The 16,096-nt window shown below is 50.9% G+C and overlaps 2 protein-coding genes across 2 annotated transcripts; one reads left to right on the top strand and one right to left on the bottom strand.

The window, feature by feature from the left end:
- The first annotated feature begins 263 nt into the window (after positions 1–263).
- On the top strand, positions 264–4,579 carry PPP1R15A (protein phosphatase 1 regulatory subunit 15A). The gene is made up of 3 exons (XM_066271610.1): positions 264–516; positions 1,235–2,953; positions 4,161–4,579. Exons 2-3 carry the CDS (start codon positions 1,244–1,246, stop codon positions 4,500–4,502), a joined length of 2,052 nt encoding a protein of 683 aa, XP_066127707.1. The 5' UTR covers positions 264–516; positions 1,235–1,243; the 3' UTR covers positions 4,503–4,579.
- Positions 4,580–6,225: 1,646 nt separating this feature from the next.
- Positions 6,226–16,069, bottom strand: TULP2 (TUB like protein 2). The gene is made up of 13 exons (XM_066266680.1): positions 16,030–16,069; positions 15,319–15,351; positions 14,811–14,862; positions 14,288–14,393; positions 13,445–13,582; positions 13,078–13,194; positions 11,054–11,234; positions 9,864–10,194; positions 8,866–8,978; positions 7,879–7,993; positions 7,693–7,791; positions 7,281–7,452; positions 6,226–6,976 (listed from the first exon to the last, which is right to left on the bottom strand). The coding sequence occupies exons 2-13, from the start codon at positions 15,348–15,350 to the stop codon at positions 6,843–6,845; spliced, it is 1,590 nt and encodes a 529-aa protein (XP_066122777.1). The 5' UTR covers position 15,351; positions 16,030–16,069; the 3' UTR covers positions 6,226–6,842.
- Between the last annotated feature and the right edge of the window lie 27 nt (positions 16,070–16,096).

The following is a 16,096-nucleotide window of genomic DNA, read 5'->3' as shown; positions in this document are numbered from 1 at the left end:
TTAGACTTGGGGACTGCTGGTTAAACTGGGGTAAGGAAGGCATTTGCCTGAAACAGAGGTTGCGGGTTCCCTCACTACTTGAGCTGGTTACGCGTTTGACTGACAGCTCTCTTGTTTCGGGGCGTGGTCACGTTCAAAACTCCGCGGTGACGTTGCAAAGCCCGGAATCGCCGCGAGAATTCCTAAATCCTATTTCCCGTGTTAGTTTCGAAGCTCCGCCTCTCTTCGAGACGTAAGCACGTCCGGTTGCGTTATATTATAAAAGCCGTGCGGGCGGTATTATCGCTCATCCGATCGGTTGCCAACCTAGTTGTTTTTCATGTGCTCTGTTCTGTTCGACCCCGCGTCCGTTTGTCGCGACAACGCTTGCTGCGACCGGTGATAACTTGAGCACCCAAGCCCTACGCCTGAGGGCGAGATGAAAGCGCTGGCCTCCCGAGTTTTCCGGACCTGCAATCGCTTGTGGCCGCCCAAGCCGACGCTCCTGCCCCCGGGCTGAACGCGCAGCCCCCACCAGTGAGTGAGGGATCGGAACGCAATGGGTCTCCGGGTGTTGATGGCCAAAGATCAGGCTTTTTAGGTCACGATAAGGGAGCTTGGACTTCTGGGTAATGAGACAGGAAGATTCGAGGCCGGGACCCTTGGGTCCTGAGGAAGAAGGCCTGGGAGCCTGACTTCCTGTATCTGGGGAGCGGTGGGATGGGACAGGGCTGACTCCAGGGCTCACACTAAAGTAGAGAGATTGGGAGCTTGGAGTGCGGGGCCTGATGGCCGAGGGATCTAGGATCCTGACTCGTCCCCATTGAGGAACCATGAGGTTGAGGGGGGGAGGGGTCGGAATTTTTGAGTCTTCAGGGGAGGAGGGTAATGGCGCCTGATTTGTCAGTCCTCAGGAGGAGGAGAGAACCAGAGCTTCATCCAGACGGGGAGCAAGTAGAGAGAGGACCTGTGCTCTTGATACTTGGGACTGGGACTACTGGGTCTGAGGGAAGAGGGTGCTGGGGGATTGGACTCTTGGGTCTAAGAAGGAGAATGGGGACCTAGACTCCTGGTTATTGAAAGGAGAGAAGGTTGGGAAACATGGGACAGAGATTGGAGTGACTGGGATCAGGAAGAAATGTGGGCAGGGATTCTTGTGTTGCTATTTGTGTTAGTAATTCCGTTGCTATGATTCATGGTCATCCCCTGATGCTATTCCCTAAATGGCTTCTAAATTTTATTTCCTTTTTCACAGCCCAGACAGATGGCACCAGGCCAAGTGCCCCATCAACCTCCCTGGAGGGATGCTCATGCCTTCTTCCTCTTGTCCCCACTGATGGGCCTTTTCAGCCGGGCCTGGAGCCGGCTGAGGGGCTCAGAACCACCAGAACCCTGGCTGGTAGAAGCTGTAAGGAGTGCAGATCATGAAGAAGCTCGCCTGGAGGGAGAAGTTCAGGCTGCTTTGGTCAGCCACTATGCCCCCTGGGGCAAGCACTCTCATGGGGAGGCTAGAGACAGTGGAACAGCTGTGGAGGATGGAGAATCATCCTGGGAGGCCTGCCTTGACCTAAAAGCTGACACTTCTCTTCTTCAAGCTTGGGGACTTTCAGATGGTAATGATGAAGAGTATGGTGGGGAAGAAGCAACCAGCATCCCTAAAGAGCAGGGAAGTGAATATACAGGTGGCCAGCCTGCTTTCTTGTCCCCCAGCTTTCTGAAAACCCTGCAAGACCATCCTGGGGAGGAATCTGAGGAAGGAGGAGTTGCTAGAGATGAAGTGGTCACCTTCTCTCTCCCTCCATCACACTGGGAGTGCTGTGCAGGGGTGGAGGAAGGGAAGATTGGAGAAGCTGTAAATAAAAAAGCTCCCAGAACATCTACTTCCCCTTTTTCTCCAGAGCCCAAGCCCAGAGCTTGGGTGTATTGTGCAGGGGAGGAAGAGGCCCGAGCTAAGGAGGAAGAAAGGACAGAGAATAAAGAAGCCGGGAGGACCTTAATTTTCCCTTCTGCAGGCTCACACCCCAGTGCCTGGGAGTGTTATTCAGGAAAGAAATCTGAGGACAAAGATGGAAATACTGAGAAAGGAGACACTGACCCAGAGCCATGCTCCTCATTTCTAGCCCAGAGGCCTCTGCTTGGGACCTGGCAGCATCTACCCAGTAAGATCACAGAGGAAGAGGAGGAGAACAGTGCTTCAGGGGAAGCTGAGGATCTATCTGCCACCCCTGCCATGAGTGCCTTCATGAAGGCCTGGGTGTGTTACACAGGAGAGGACACAGAGGAGGAAGAGGCAGAGAGTCCCTCTTTCATCTCCCCTACAAGTACCTTCTTGAGGGCCTGGGTGTACAGGCCAGGGGAGGACACAGAAGAGGAAGAGGAGGAGGAAGAAGAGGAGGAAGAGGTTGAGGACAGTGACTCAGGAGCAGCTGAAGAGGAGGGTGAAGCTGACGGTTCCTCTTCCATGCCACCTACAAGTACCTTCTTGAGGGCCTGGGTGTACCGACCAGGAGAGGACACAGAGGAGGAAAAGGAGGAAGGAGAGGAGGAGGAGGACAGTGACTCAGGAATAGCTGAGGAAGAGGGAGAAGCTGAGGGTTCCTCTTCTATCCCTCCCACAAGTGCCTTCATGAAGGCCTGGGTGTACCGACCAGGAGAGAACACAGAGGAGGAGGAGGAGGAGGAGGCTGATTCGGAAGCAGCTGGCTCAGAGCCACATTCTTCCCTTCAGGCCCCAAGTGCCCTCCTCAGGGGTGGCACATATCCACCTGGAAAGGAGACAGAGGGAGAAGCAGCTGCTGAGGAGTTGGGAGAAGCTTTGTCCCACCCCTTCCGAGTGGCCATCTATTTACCTGGAGAGAAGCCACCACCTCCCTGGCCTCTTCCTAGGCTGCCCCTCCAACTGCAAAGGCGGCTCAAGTATGCAGAACCCCCCACTCAGCGTCTGGACCCTGAGACTCCCCAAACAGCCAGAAAGGTGAGTGCTGAGGGCTCAAATTCATTCTCTTTTCCTCTTTTTTTTTTTTTTTTTTTTAAGAGAGACAGATACAAACAGGAAGGAAAGGAGAAAGATGAGAAACATCAACTTGTAGTTGCAGCACTTTAGTTGCTCATTGATTGATTTTTATATGTGCTTTGACCAGGCTGGGGGGGGGGGTGCTCCAGTCGAGCCAGTGACCCCTTGATCAAGCCAGCCACCATGGAGTCATGTCCATGATCCCACATTCAAGCTGGTGAGCCCACACTTGAGGTCATCAGATGAGCCTGCACTCACAGCGAGCTCAGGGTTTTGAACCTGGACCTAAGCATTCCAGGTCAGCGTTCTATCTACTATGCCACTACCAGGTCAGGCTCAAATTCTTTATTTTATTGATCTTAGAGAAGGAGAGAGATGTTGATTTGTTCTACTTCTTTACGCATTCATTGGTTGATTCTTGTATGTGCCTGATCAGGATCAAACCAGCAACCTTGGCATATCGGGACAATGTTCTAACCAACTGAGCTACCTGGCTACTGCAGAGATGATTTATTTATTTATTTTAATTAATTAATTTATTTTTTGTGACAGAGAGAAGGACAGACTAGAAGGGAGAGAGAGATGAGAAGCATCAATTCTTTGTTGTGGCACCTTAGTATCTCAGTGATTGCTTTCTCATATATGCCTTGACTGGAGGGCTTCAGCAGACTGAATGACCCCTTGCTCAAGCCAGTGACCTCGGGCTCAAGCTGGTGAGCCTTGTTTAAACCAGATGAGCCTCTGCTCAAATTGGTGACCTCAGTGTTTCGAACCTGGGTCCTTAGCATCCCAGTCCGACGCTCAATCCACTGTGCCACCTCCTAGTCAGGCAGGGCTGATTCTTGAGTATTAGGGAGAAGGGAGCTGGGACTTCTGGGTCCCTTGTGTCTTACAGGGGGTTGCATGTGAACTCCCCTGGGAGGGCTGTTTTCATTGTAGTGCAATCCTTTGCAAGAGGATGCCCCGCCCCTTCCCCAGCAGGAAGAAAAAGCTGCTTAGCACTTGTCAGCCCAAGAGAACCACCCCCACCTTCAGTGAGTCAGATTGAAAATCCAGTGGCAGTCAGGATTTTTGTGTAATTTCTGTCTGGTTTTCTCTCTCTCCCCACTCCCACCTGTGACCATAATGCATCTTGTGTCTCCCCACGTCTGTGCTGGTCTGTCTCCAGGTGCGCTTCTCTGAGAAGGTCTCCATCCATTTCCTGGTTGTCTGGGCTGGACCAGCCCAGGCTGCCCGCCGGGGCCCCTGGGAGCAGCTTGCCCGCGATCACAGCCGCTTTGCCCGCCGAATTGCCCAGGCCGAGGAGAAGCTGAGCCCCTGCCTCATCCCTGCAGCCCGGGCCAGGGCCTGGGATCGTCTTGGGAACCCTCCCTCTTCTCTGGCTACCATTACCCAGACCGTGTCCACATCCTCTGTCCAGGCCACACCCTTGAGCCATACTGTGGCCTCTCCCTCCCCTCTTTGTGTGCCTGTGTCTCCTGGCTTAGACCTCAGTGGGAGGCGTGGCTAAGGTCATGTGGTTTTTTATGTTATTAACTATTTATTTTTTTTACCAGTGGTTTAAGAAATAAAGTCTTTTGATTTGTACTGAGCAATGTCACTGGGTATGTCTGAACTGACAGTATCTACTACTGGGTCCTGCAGGCAGTTGGGAATAGCAAAGAGGCAAGTGCTTGATAGAGGGTAAACTACATTTCCCATCATCCCTCAAATCTGCCTCTTGTCCTGAGACTTCTTTCGAATTAAAGGTCAATGGGTTTTGTCATTTATCTTGGGCTTTGACCTAAATTTTATTAAATTTGGGACAAATATCTCCCCAAGGAGGCTGGAAGCTGGACTCAGTGATTGCTAAAGACTCATCCTCTTACTGACCTTTACATGGTGCCTTCCTCAAGGTTTTCAGCTGCCTGGTTTCACATTTATAAGCCCTGTGTCCCTTGTTTCCTTAGCTGTAAAATATGGCTAACAGTTGTATATACTTTATGGTATTATAAGGTCCCAGAGGGTTTATATTTAAAATAGTGCTTATGAGTTAACAAATGTGTTAGGCCCTGGCCGATTGGCTCAGTGGTAGAGCCTTGGCCCGGCATATGGACATCTGGGTTTGATTCTCGGTCAGGGCCCACAGGAGAAACAACCTTCTGCTTCTCTACCCCTTTCTCCCTATCTCTTCTCCCACAGCCATGGCTCAGTTGGAACAAGTTGGCCCTGGGTGCTGAGGATGGCTCCATGGCCTCACCTCAGGTGCTAAAATAGCTTCACTGCCGAGCAACAGAGCAACAGCCTCAGATGGGCAGAGTATCTCCCAAAAGGGGGCTTGCAGGGTGTATCCTGGTTGGGGCACGTATGAGAATCTCTCTGCCTCCCCGCTACTCACTTAAGAAAATAAAAACAAATGTGTTGGCACATATTGTAATTATCCTCTCTCACTCGTGCATGTCTTCAATTACCCATCTCCAGCTTAGAACTTTCCTCTGACCTCATAAGATCTGTCCTGTCCCTCCTCCATTGGTTCCCCAGGCTCCTACCAAACTATTCTTTCATTTTCCCAAACCAACCAAACCCTCTTCCACCTTAAGACCTTCACATGAGCTTTGTCTACTGTCTGATGTTCCCATCCCTGACCCCTGGCTCTGCTAGTTCCTCATGATTCTTCTGGTGTAGTATGAAAACCACTTAAAAAAATATTTTTCCAGCCTGACCAGGCAGTGGCGCAGTGGATAGAGCATCAGACTGGGATGCGGAGGACCCAGGTTCGAGACCCCGAGGTCGCTAGCTTTAGCAAAGGCTCATTTGGTTTGAGCAGAGCTCACCAGCTTGGATGTAAGGTCGCTGGCTCAAGCAAGGGGTTACTCGGTCTGCTGAAGGCCCACAGTCAAGGCACATATGAGAAAGCAATCAATGAAAACTAAGGTGTCGCAACAAAAAACTAATGATTGATGCTTCTCATCTCTCTCCGTTCCTGTCTGTCTGTCGTATCTATCCCTCTCTCTGACTCTCCCTCTGTCTCTAAAAAAAAAAAAAAATTTTTTTCCGAGGGAAGGAGAGAAAGAAAGAACCAACTCATTGTTCCAGTTAGTTGTTCCATTTAGTGTGCACTCATTGATTGCTTCTCTAATGTGCCCTGACCAGGATGGAACCCCTGGCCTCAGTGTGCAGGGATGAAATTTTATCCAGAGCCCCCCAGCCAAGGCCGAAAGTCACCTTTTTAGAGATGCCTTGCTCTGACCCAGCTGACTTGTGCCTCCATGTGCTTTTACCTTCATAGTAGAGGAGCATTTTGATTTTTTTCTTTTTTTTAGCGTGAGAGAAGACAGGAAGGGAGTGAAATGAGAAACATCAACTCATAATTGTGGTACTCTTAGTTGTTCACTGATTGCTTTCTCATATGTGCCTTGACAGGGGAAGGCGGCCTGGGGGAGTGTACGCCAGCTGAGCCAGTGACCCCTTCTTAAGCCAGCAACCTTGGGTTTAAGCCAGCAACCATGGGGTCATGTTTATGATCTCACCCTCAAGCTGGTGAGCCCATGCTCAAGCTGGTGACCTCAGGATTTTGAACCTGGGTGCTCAGCTTCTTGGGCCACCAAGAAGTGGATAGCTTCCTCTATCCACTGCATCACTGCCTGATGAGGTGCATTTCTATTGTTTAAGTACCACCTCCCGTGATCCACTGCCTTCTGTGAGAGCGGGTGCAGCTGAACAGCTCAGTTCCTAGAACCCAGGACTGGGCACCCAAGAGGCATCTAACAAGTGGTGGTTATTAGTAAGGTGGTGCAAAAGAAGGCATGCTGGAGCCCTTTCTCCAAATGAGTAGGCACAGGAGCTGTTGAGAGTTTTATATTTAATTGAATTACTCACACATCAGTTTCCCATCGAAACTGGACAAGCAGATGGCGAAGGCTTGGAGTGGGCAAAGCGGGAAACAGAAGTCCATTGTGAACATGTCTGGGGCCACGCGGCCGAACTGAAGCACCACGGAGTCAACTGAAGAGGAAATCAGTAACTAAGCCAAGTCAGACTCATCTCCCTGCCACCGGCCTATGAGCTGAGAAAACACACTCCCAAGAGCCTGTGCGGCACCCTAAGTCCCCCAAAATCTTCTGAAGCCCGTGTGAACTACTATTCCCAAGAAGCTTTGCAAGTGTAAAGTGGGCTCTGCTGAGAAAAACGCTCAAATGCTGATGGGAGAAGTAGTTCTCCTCCCTTCATGCCCCACCGCTATCCACCGCCGTCGCGCCCCGCGTAGCCCACCCGCCTTTCCCAAGTAAACCGGTTCCTAGGAGCTCACGGTCATCCGGATACACGATCTGGAAGTTTTTGACCGAGGCCTGAGTAACTCGACCATGAAAATTGAGCGTGTAGGCACAGGTCTCCTGGTTCCACAATGGGGGTTTGTTTTGCAGCAGGATCAGCTCCTGGGTGGCCCCCGTTTGGAGGCGACTCAGTAGTGATTCTCTTTCCTAGAGGTTAAAGTAGGGGGCGTGGTTAACCTACCACCAACTAGCCTTTTTTATTCGGACACAGAATATTGACTTCCTAGTCTCTCCTTCCTAATAGACACATAAGTCTGGCAAAATCCTCCTGGCGTCAGATGTGACCTTCTGCAACCCATGGGCCCCCTCCTCCCTTAGGTCCCAGGGCATATCCCCCAGCCCTTCCTCCCCTATTGACCCAGAGATTCTCAACCTTAGCCATCTCACATTTTGTGGCTGGATGCTGATTCTCCTGTTCTGGGCATCAACTCCTGGAATGATCACAGTCATTTTCCGGGGCCTTTGGAATCCCCAGACGTTGGTCTCCTAAGAGTATTACACTCCAGTTGGCCTGGCTCTTTCTCCCTCCCCACCATTCTGCTCCATTCACTCTGTTGTCTCCCAGACACTCACATAACATACAATGCCCAGCTCCTCCCTGATCCGAGGAGTCTCTGGGATGTAATACTTCTTTTTGGGATTCACCCCATTGTTGAAGATGGTGAACTTGGTGCCCAAGACATTAGATCTGCTCCAAGAAGGCGGTGGCCAGAATAAAATAACTGTTACCATTATGCTGTACATTAACTCTTTTCCCATGTCACCTGAACATAAGACTAATTTCCTTGTTACATGTATCCACAGTCCCAGCCCTGTAAATTGATTTTTAGTTTCCTGCTTTCATCCTTTAGGGACCCACTTCCCTCTAGAACACAAGAACTCACACTTCTCAGCCCTCATCTCACTCAGGAATTTAGGAATCCCAGCCTGCTTGCCTTTCAAGAATTTTTTTTTTTTCTGAAGTTGGAAACGGGGAGGCAGTCAGACAGAATCCCGCATGCACCCGACCGGGATCCACCCGGCACGCCCACCAGGGGGCGATGCTCTTGCCCATCTGGGGCATCACTCTGTTGCAACCAGAGCCATTCTAGCGCCTGAGGCAGAGGCCACAGAGCCATCCTCAGCGCCCGGGCCAACTTCGCTCCAATGGACCCTTGTCTGTGGGAGGGGAAGAGAGAGACAGAGAGGAAAGAGAGGGAGAGGGGTGGAGAAGCAGTTGGGCACTTCTCCTGTGTGCCCTGGCCGGGAATCGAACCCGAGACTCCTGCACGCCAGGCCGACACTCTACCACTGACCAAACCGGCCAGGGCCGCCTTTCAAGAAGTTAAATGTCTTAAATGTCAGCCTCTGCTCTAAAGCACTCAAGTCTATTTCCAACCACCGAGAGGTTACAACCTGAAGAACTAGAGAGCCCATCATTCTCTAAGAGAAAAGGTCCTAGCAGGTAGAACTTGTGCTCTATGGCCTCCTCCTTGGAAATGTAGTTCAATTTTCCCCTTTTTCCCCCAGGTACTCTGTCATCTGCCATTTGTTTCTCACACAGGGCAGGGCTCTTCCTACCTGACTTTGCCCACAAAGTTGACCCCATCCCGAGACAAGTCTGTGGGGTCCAGGGAGATGAGATAATTAGAAGTCATGCTCCTTTTTCTCTTGCGCCCGGTGAGAAGGAAGTGCTGTGGATGTGAGAACAGCCCATCAAATTCAATTTCTAGTATCTGGCTAGAGTAGGGGTCCAAAGACAAGAAAACACTATGTCCCTACAACAAAGAAAAGGGTAATGGGACAATAAGCATCCCATGGCTTGGTGGGAGATGCGGTTCTCACTGAAGGAAGTCATTAGCTGGGTCCTGAGGGGAGTTTCATATCGTAATATACACCCTTCAATCTTTCCAAAGGACTGAACTTTTGGGTCCAAAGTTTAGGCAGAGCCCAGGAAGGAGAAAACCTAACAGGCAGGGCCTGGCACTGGAGAATAGGGAAGAGCCTTATTTTGAACATTGCAACAGGATTTTAGTAGCTGTTTCACCTGGGAAAAGTGGATCTGGCTCTGAATAGGAAAATGCCTCTTTCTAGGAGAGATAGTGCCTTGACAAGAAGCAGCCACACTGAGAGGGGAATGGCCAGATTGAGGGGGTCGTGGCTTGGTTCTGGATTGGAAATCCATCAAGACGGGGCTTGGTTCCTGAGGGGGCAAGGTTTATCCCAATATTCGGTGAGGCTTTATAGCATAGAAGGCTCAGTGAAATGGCCAGACTTGACCCTACAAAGATGGGATCTAGAGAATATGTAAGGAGTGGGGTTTTGGACCCTGAGAGGGTGTGTAGTGGCTGGACATTGAGAAAGGCAGGGCCATCTTCCGAGTGGCAGATGTTGGCTATGGGATGGGTAGAGCCTCTGCCATGGGGCTCTAAAGATCTTAGTTTTGTGAAGTTTTGGAGTTGGAGTTGACTTAATCAGTGATGAGGCAGGCCTGGATTTGTAAAGTTTTGACCTCACTCAGAAGGGGACAGAACTTGTCCCTGGGTGGTAGGGCTTGCACCGGGGCTGCTAGACCGCACCTTCCGGCCATAGGCTGATTCCTGGTAGAGATAGTAGAAAGGGAACACGCCCTTATCTGCGCCGCGCTTGTCGCGGCCGATGCAACACTGCACCGTGTAGCCAGGCTCCACTGGACGCAGTACATATGCTTCCATGTCCTCGCCCAGCTGAGGGCCTGGGGCGAGAAGAGATGAGAGGGGCAACCTCTCCATATCGCTGAAGCCCGCGCAGCGCTCGCTTTCCAGGGCCTCGGACACTGCATCGTCGTCCACCCCTGGGAAGTTCCTAACTGTAGGCTTCAACTCCTCTTTATTTTCTTCCAGGTCTTCTCCCTGGCCCGAGCGCCAAATTCAAATTGAGGGACAGATCAGACCCAGGCCACCTTCCCAACCCCGCTAGGAAAAGACTGATTGGCCATCCCAGGTCAGGACGCCCACTCTCGACCTTTATTAGGCCTATTCATCAAACATCTTGGCCACGGGCTGATTGGACAGTCCCTTTAAGAATTTATCCACCTGTAGCCACGCCCACTCCATCTACAGATTGGAGAACTTTTTTGCACGGCCCATTTATCTAAAAACTGGTGTTGATTCGATCTCCAGTGTATCACAGGGCCAGGATCTACCCAAATGAAACTATCTAACTTTCGTCAATACCAGAGTGAGTGTCAACTTTCCCTTTCCTGTCACTGTTTCACCCTCTCCAAAACTCGCTGCCTTTCGGTGGGCTGGATTTAATGTGCTCACATGGACTCAAACCCTCTAGATCAGGGGTCCCCAAACTACGGCCCGCGGGCCACATATGGCCCCCTGAGGCCATTTATCCAGCCCCTGCCGCACTTCTGGAAGGGGCACCTCTTTCATTGGTGGTCAGTGAGAGGAGCATAGTTCCCATTTAAATACTGGTCAGTTTGTTGATTTAAATTTACTTGTCCTTTATTTTAAATATTGTATTTGTTCCCATTTTGTTTCTTTTTTACTTTAAAATAAGATATGTGCAGTGTGCATAGGGATTTGTTCATAGTTTTTTTTATAGTCCGGCTCTCCAACGGTCTGAGGGACAGTGAACTGGCCCCCTGTGTAAAAAGTTTGGGGACCCCTGCTCTAGATTGTAATTGGGGCACACACATAGCCTCTGCGAGCCCAATCACAACAGGTTCCACCCACCAGTAAAAGCAGCCTCTGATTGGGCTGCAGAATTTTAGCCCCACCCTCCCAAGAGTCGAAGGCCAGTCTTCCTTCTATCTGGATAGGCTGTGCCACCTCCCACCTTGTTGAAGGACAAGTCTCCACTTCCCGGATCACCACCCCTTCCAGGGTTTGGTTCCGGACAAACTGACTCATATTCATCTGCAACATCCTGGGATTGGCCTTTGTTCCCTGTACTGGACCCTAAGGATGGAAAAAGCCAGAAGAAGATGGAGCTCAGGCCACCTGGGTTCCTCCTAGATTTCTGGCCCCTACTTAACGACTCCTCTCCCTCACTTGCCAGATTTCCCACTTCTCCCACGTGCAGGAGGTCTACAGGGGTGGAGAAGTCTATGCCCGGCCCTGGCCAGGTAGCTCAGTTGGTTAAAGCATCTCCCAATACACCAAGGTTGTGGGTTGATCTTCAGTCAGGGCACACATACAAGCAAAGCAACCAATGAATGCACAGCTTGGTAGAACAACAAATTGATGTTTCTCTCTCTCTCTTTCTCCCCCTTCCTCTCTCTAAAATCAATAAATCATTTTTTTAAAAAGAAGTCTCTGACTTTTCTGGGTCTAAGAACACAGAGGAATTAGAGGTCTCCCCTTCCGTTGTCCCAGAGACAGCATATGAGAGACTGAGTATCTTAAAATGGGGGTAGAGGGAAAATGGAGTTTTGGGTTGATAATTAAAATTCCTGTTTTGAAATAGTAAAATAGTTGGCCAGTCACAAGAATAGAATATTACAATGAAATATTAAAGACTAAAAAGGAATGAAGTAGCCTGACCAGGTGGTAGCACAGTGGATACAGCATAGCCCTGGGACTCTGAGGACCAAGGTTTGAAACCCTGAGGTTGCTGGCTTGATCAGAGGCTCACCAGTTTGAGCATGGTGTCACTGGCTTGAGTGTGGGATCATAGACATGACCCCCATGGTTGCTGGCTTGAGCCCAAGGTCACTGGCTTGAGCAAGAGGCCTGCTGTAGCCCCTCAGTCAAGGCACATATGAGAAAGTAATCAATGAACAACAAAGGTGCTGTAACAAAGAATCGATGCTTTTGTTTTTTTTTGTTTTTTTTTTAAAGTGAGGCAAGGTTAACTGAATAGGTAGTGAGTGAAGGTACCTTTGTCCCATCCATCCTTGGGATTCCTCTTTTTTTTTTCTTTTTTCATTTTTCCAAAGCTGGAAACGGGGAGGCAGTCAGACAGACTCCCGCATGCACCCAACCTGGATCCATCCACCTGGCATGCCCACCAGGGGGCGATGCTTTGCCCCTCTGGGGGGTCGCTCTGTTGAGTCCAGAGCCATTCTAGTGCCTGAGGCATAGGCCACAGAGCCATCCCAGTGCCCGGGCCATCTTTGCTCCAATGGAGCCTTGCTGCGGGAGGGGAAGAGAGAGGCAGAGAGGAAGGAGAGGGGGAGGGGTGGAGAAGCAAATGGGCGCCTCTCTTGTGTGCCCTGGCCGGGAATCGAACCTGGGACTCCTGCATGCCAGGCCGATGCTCTACCGCTGAGCCAACCGGCCAGGGCCAGAATCAATGCTTTTCATCTCTCTCTTCCTGTCTGTCCCTATCTGTCCCTCTCTTTGTCTCTCTGTCTGTCACACACACAGAAAATATATAATAAAAACTATGGAATTGTAAACTTTATCTTTTTGTTGATTTGAGAAAGAGAAAAATTGGTTTGTTGTTCCACTTATTTATGCATTCATTGGTTAATTTTTGTATGTGCCCTGACTGGGGATTGAACCTGCAACCTTGAGGTATCAGACCAATGCTCTAACCAATTGAGCTACCCGACCAGGGCCTGGAATTGTAAACTTTAAATGAGTGAATTGTATGTTATGTTACATATATCTCAAAACTTAAATGCCTGGCCTGCGGTGGAGCAGTGGAGAAGGCGTGGACCTGGGATGCTGAGGTCCCTGGCTCAAAACTGCCCCCTGTTGCCCAGTCAAGGCACATACAGAAGCAACTGTGAGTTGGTGCTTCCCATTCCTCTCGCCCCACTGCAGGGCCTAATTATGTACTGGAAATAAAAATTACCAAGTCGTTGATGGGGTAGCCAACCTCTCCGTATTGTCCATGGAGGCTGTTTAGAAGGAGAGGAGAAGGCAGGAACATCTTCCACAGAGACTTCCTCCAACTCCAGATCAGAATTGTCTGGTAGTCAGGATAGAGAAGGGGACTGGAGACTGGGATTTCTGGGTACTAGGGGAGGAAAGGGCTGGAAATTCAGATTATTGGGTGTTGAAGGAGAAGGTTCAAGACCTGGAGCCTGTGTGATGGATTTCAAGGCCTGCAGGAGTCTGGACTCCCAAGTCCTTTACAGAGCAAGGGCTGAGGTTCCAGACTCCTGGGTTCTAGGGGGAATGTAATTCTAGGGCGTAGCCAGTCCAAGGGCTGTGATTACCTTCTTCAGTTGATGACACTAAGAGGCAGCAGTTATTGCTGCCATCTCCACCACAGCTCATGGTGCCCAGAACACTGTGGACACCAGAGTGCAGATGTGCCCCTGGCACCTTCTCCTGAAGGAAAGGGTTCCCAAGGTCTAGAGGAAAGTGCAGAGAGGCCTATAAACATGATGTATACCTTGCAGTCTTCTGCAAAGAAGATCCATTTCCCCAGATATAGCCCCTGATTGACTGACTACCCAAACCCTCGAGACCTATTCAGAACCCAAACTTCATTCTAAGGCTTAAAAGAGGATGGACCTACAGCTAAATTGTTGTGGACACCTTGCGTAAGCGATCCCAGTGGGGTTTTCAGTTTGTAAGACCTGGTCTTTAAATTACCCAGACCCCACCCCCCAAACACACACACACACACACACACACACACACACACACACACACACACAGAAAAAAACTAGTTCCCGGGCGCTGGGCCTACACCACCAGCCCCCACCCCGCCTCCTCGTCCACCAGGAACCCACAGCACTCCCTAGACCCCGCTCCACGGTCTCTGGGAGGCCCGGGCTCTCGCAGGCTCCGCCCCAGAACTCCAACAAGCCCAATCACGGGATCCTCTCGAGCCCCATCCTCTCTAGCTGCCTTGTGCCCAACACCGGTGCTCTCCCTGAGGCCCCCACAGGTTGTGGACTTTTCAGGGCTGTGCTCAGGTGTTCCACCAAGTCCTGACTCCAGGGCTCAAGCAGGCTCTTTCCGCTCTGAGCCCTTTAGGCCCCGCGCCTCACTTTCACAGACCCCTTCCCCCAGGCCTACGATCCTACTCGACTATAGGAACAATTCCTCACCGCTGTCACCCGCAAGGCGCTCCGACAGCAATCGAGGTTGGCGGGGCCGAAGGGCAGCGTCAGGATTGGCCAGAACCATGAGGGACTCTAGGCGCTTCTGGCGCTGCTGCGGGAGCACGAAAGGGGTGTGTGGGGACCACAAATCCTGCGGAAGACTGGGCTGAAAATGAGCCTGGGGCAAGGGGAGGCCTGCATTCGTGGGAGAATTCCTGGAGTCCAGGCCCTCAGACCCTCATCTCCTCCTTTCTCAGAACCAGGAGTCCTGGCACCCATTCCGCTCTTCCCCTAGGACCTGGGAGTCCTGCCCTCCGGAGCTCTTGTTCCTTAGAAGTTTTGGAGTCTCAGCACCCAGGTTTGCTTCTCTAGGATCTGGAATTCCTATTTTCTCACTTTTCAATTGCAAGGTTTTAGGCTTCAAGAGAGCTAACGAAGGCCAGGAAACCCAGGGCAAGTCCGGGAGATGGGGCCCAGGAAGCTAGAGAAGAGGATACAGTGGGGGTGTCACGATTCCTAGGCGTAGTACCTGTTGTTTCAGCTTCTTCAGCCTTATGACAGCGAGCTTATCCCACAGGACCCTGACAGAGATACAGGCTTATGATAACAGTAAGCAGGGCACCACCCATTGCCCTAGACCCCTCCCGCCCCTGCCAATTTAGAATTCTGAGCACTTGTGAGGTCACAGAGGGGCTAGAATCTGAGCCTGATCTCCCAGTTCTGAAGGTTTTTTTTTTCCCAGCACCGGCCTGTCTGGAAGCCAGGTGTCAGAGATCCCAGTGCCCTCCTGTCTCAGAACGCAGGAGTCCAAGCCCTCAGTCCTTCCTCTTTTAGACCCATTGAGTCTTCCTCCTAAACTCAATCCCTTTAGGTGGGACCCAGAAGTCCAGGCCCCCAGACCCTTCCTGCAAGATTGTTGGTGCTAAACCTGAAAACACTATTTTGAGGCCCGAGTGAGTGTGTGTGGGCATAATCAAACTCCAAGTTTCCACCTCCAACCCCTTCTCCATCCCTTCCTATCCCATTTCCCCACTCACTCTTCCTTCCAAGTGTCATTCTCTTGAGACATTCTGGAGAAGCAAGAAAGAGAAATGAGGACCCAGACTCAACATCCCAATGGACTCTGCTCCCCCACCCCCAACTCCTTATCTTAAGCTTTATTTTTTGTCCTGGACCCAGGAGCCTGAATTTCAGCACCTAGTCCTGTCCAGGGACCCAGGAGCCTGATTCCAGCTTTTGTCACTATCCTGTTCTCTCTCCCCCCAAATACCTAACTCCCTCCTACACCCAAAAATGGGAACTCATAACTCTGAGCCCAAAACAACCAACCCCCAATGACCCCAGACCACCAGTACCAACCTACACAGGATCCAGGAGATCCCCTCTCCTTCCCTAGTGCCTGGAGGGGCGTTTCACGTTCACGGCTCAGTACTTTGCCACTCTGATCAATTTCTAAACATACCTGACCAACTCTTTGGGAGTTGTGGGCCTAATCTCTGGGTCACTGGGCAGAGGAAGAAAGAGGGATCGGGGGAGGAGGTATTCCCTCTGGGACCTGTCCTAATCTCCTTCCTCCTGTTCCCGCACGCTCAGCTTCCGACAAAGCAATGACCCCTGGCTTCTGCCGCAGCCAGGCTACCTTGGCGTTCTGAATTGGAAAGGGATGCGAGTGTTCCTTAAAGGGACCCCAGAGAAGTCGCAGCGCATTCTCACTCTACACCTCTCATTTATTTATATTATAAACTTACAAGGTGATCTGGGACAATTGCTATCGCTCTGTAACTTGCAGCCACTTCGGGGAGAAAATAACTGGGG

The sequence above is a fragment of the Saccopteryx bilineata genome, chromosome 3 (genome assembly GCF_036850765.1).
Source record: "Saccopteryx bilineata isolate mSacBil1 chromosome 3, mSacBil1_pri_phased_curated, whole genome shotgun sequence".
Taxonomy (NCBI): Eukaryota; Metazoa; Chordata; class Mammalia; order Chiroptera; family Emballonuridae; genus Saccopteryx; species Saccopteryx bilineata.
This window is presented reverse-complemented; position numbering and strand designations above follow the sequence as displayed.

Excerpts from the sequence above, each read along its gene's own strand:
- PPP1R15A (XM_066271610.1), top strand. The coding sequence starts at position 1,244 with ATGGCACCAGGCCAAGTGCCCCATCAACCTCCCTGGAGGGATGCTCAT. Across the intron at positions 2,954-4,160 it reads CTCCCCAAACAGCCAGAAAG|GTGCGCTTCTCTGAGAAGGT; the intron begins GTGAGTGCTGAG and ends GTCTGTCTCCAG.
- TULP2 (XM_066266680.1), bottom strand. The coding sequence starts at position 15,350 with ATGTCTCAAGAGAATGACACTTGGAAGGAAGA. Across the intron at positions 14,394-14,810 it reads TGAAGAAGCTGAAACAACAG|CAGCGCCAGAAGCGCCTAGA; the intron begins GTACTACGCCTA and ends GTGCTCCCGCAG. Across the intron at positions 7,994-8,865 it reads AACTTTGTGGGCAAAGTCAG|ATCTAATGTCTTGGGCACCA; the intron begins GTAGGAAGAGCC and ends TTCTTGGAGCAG.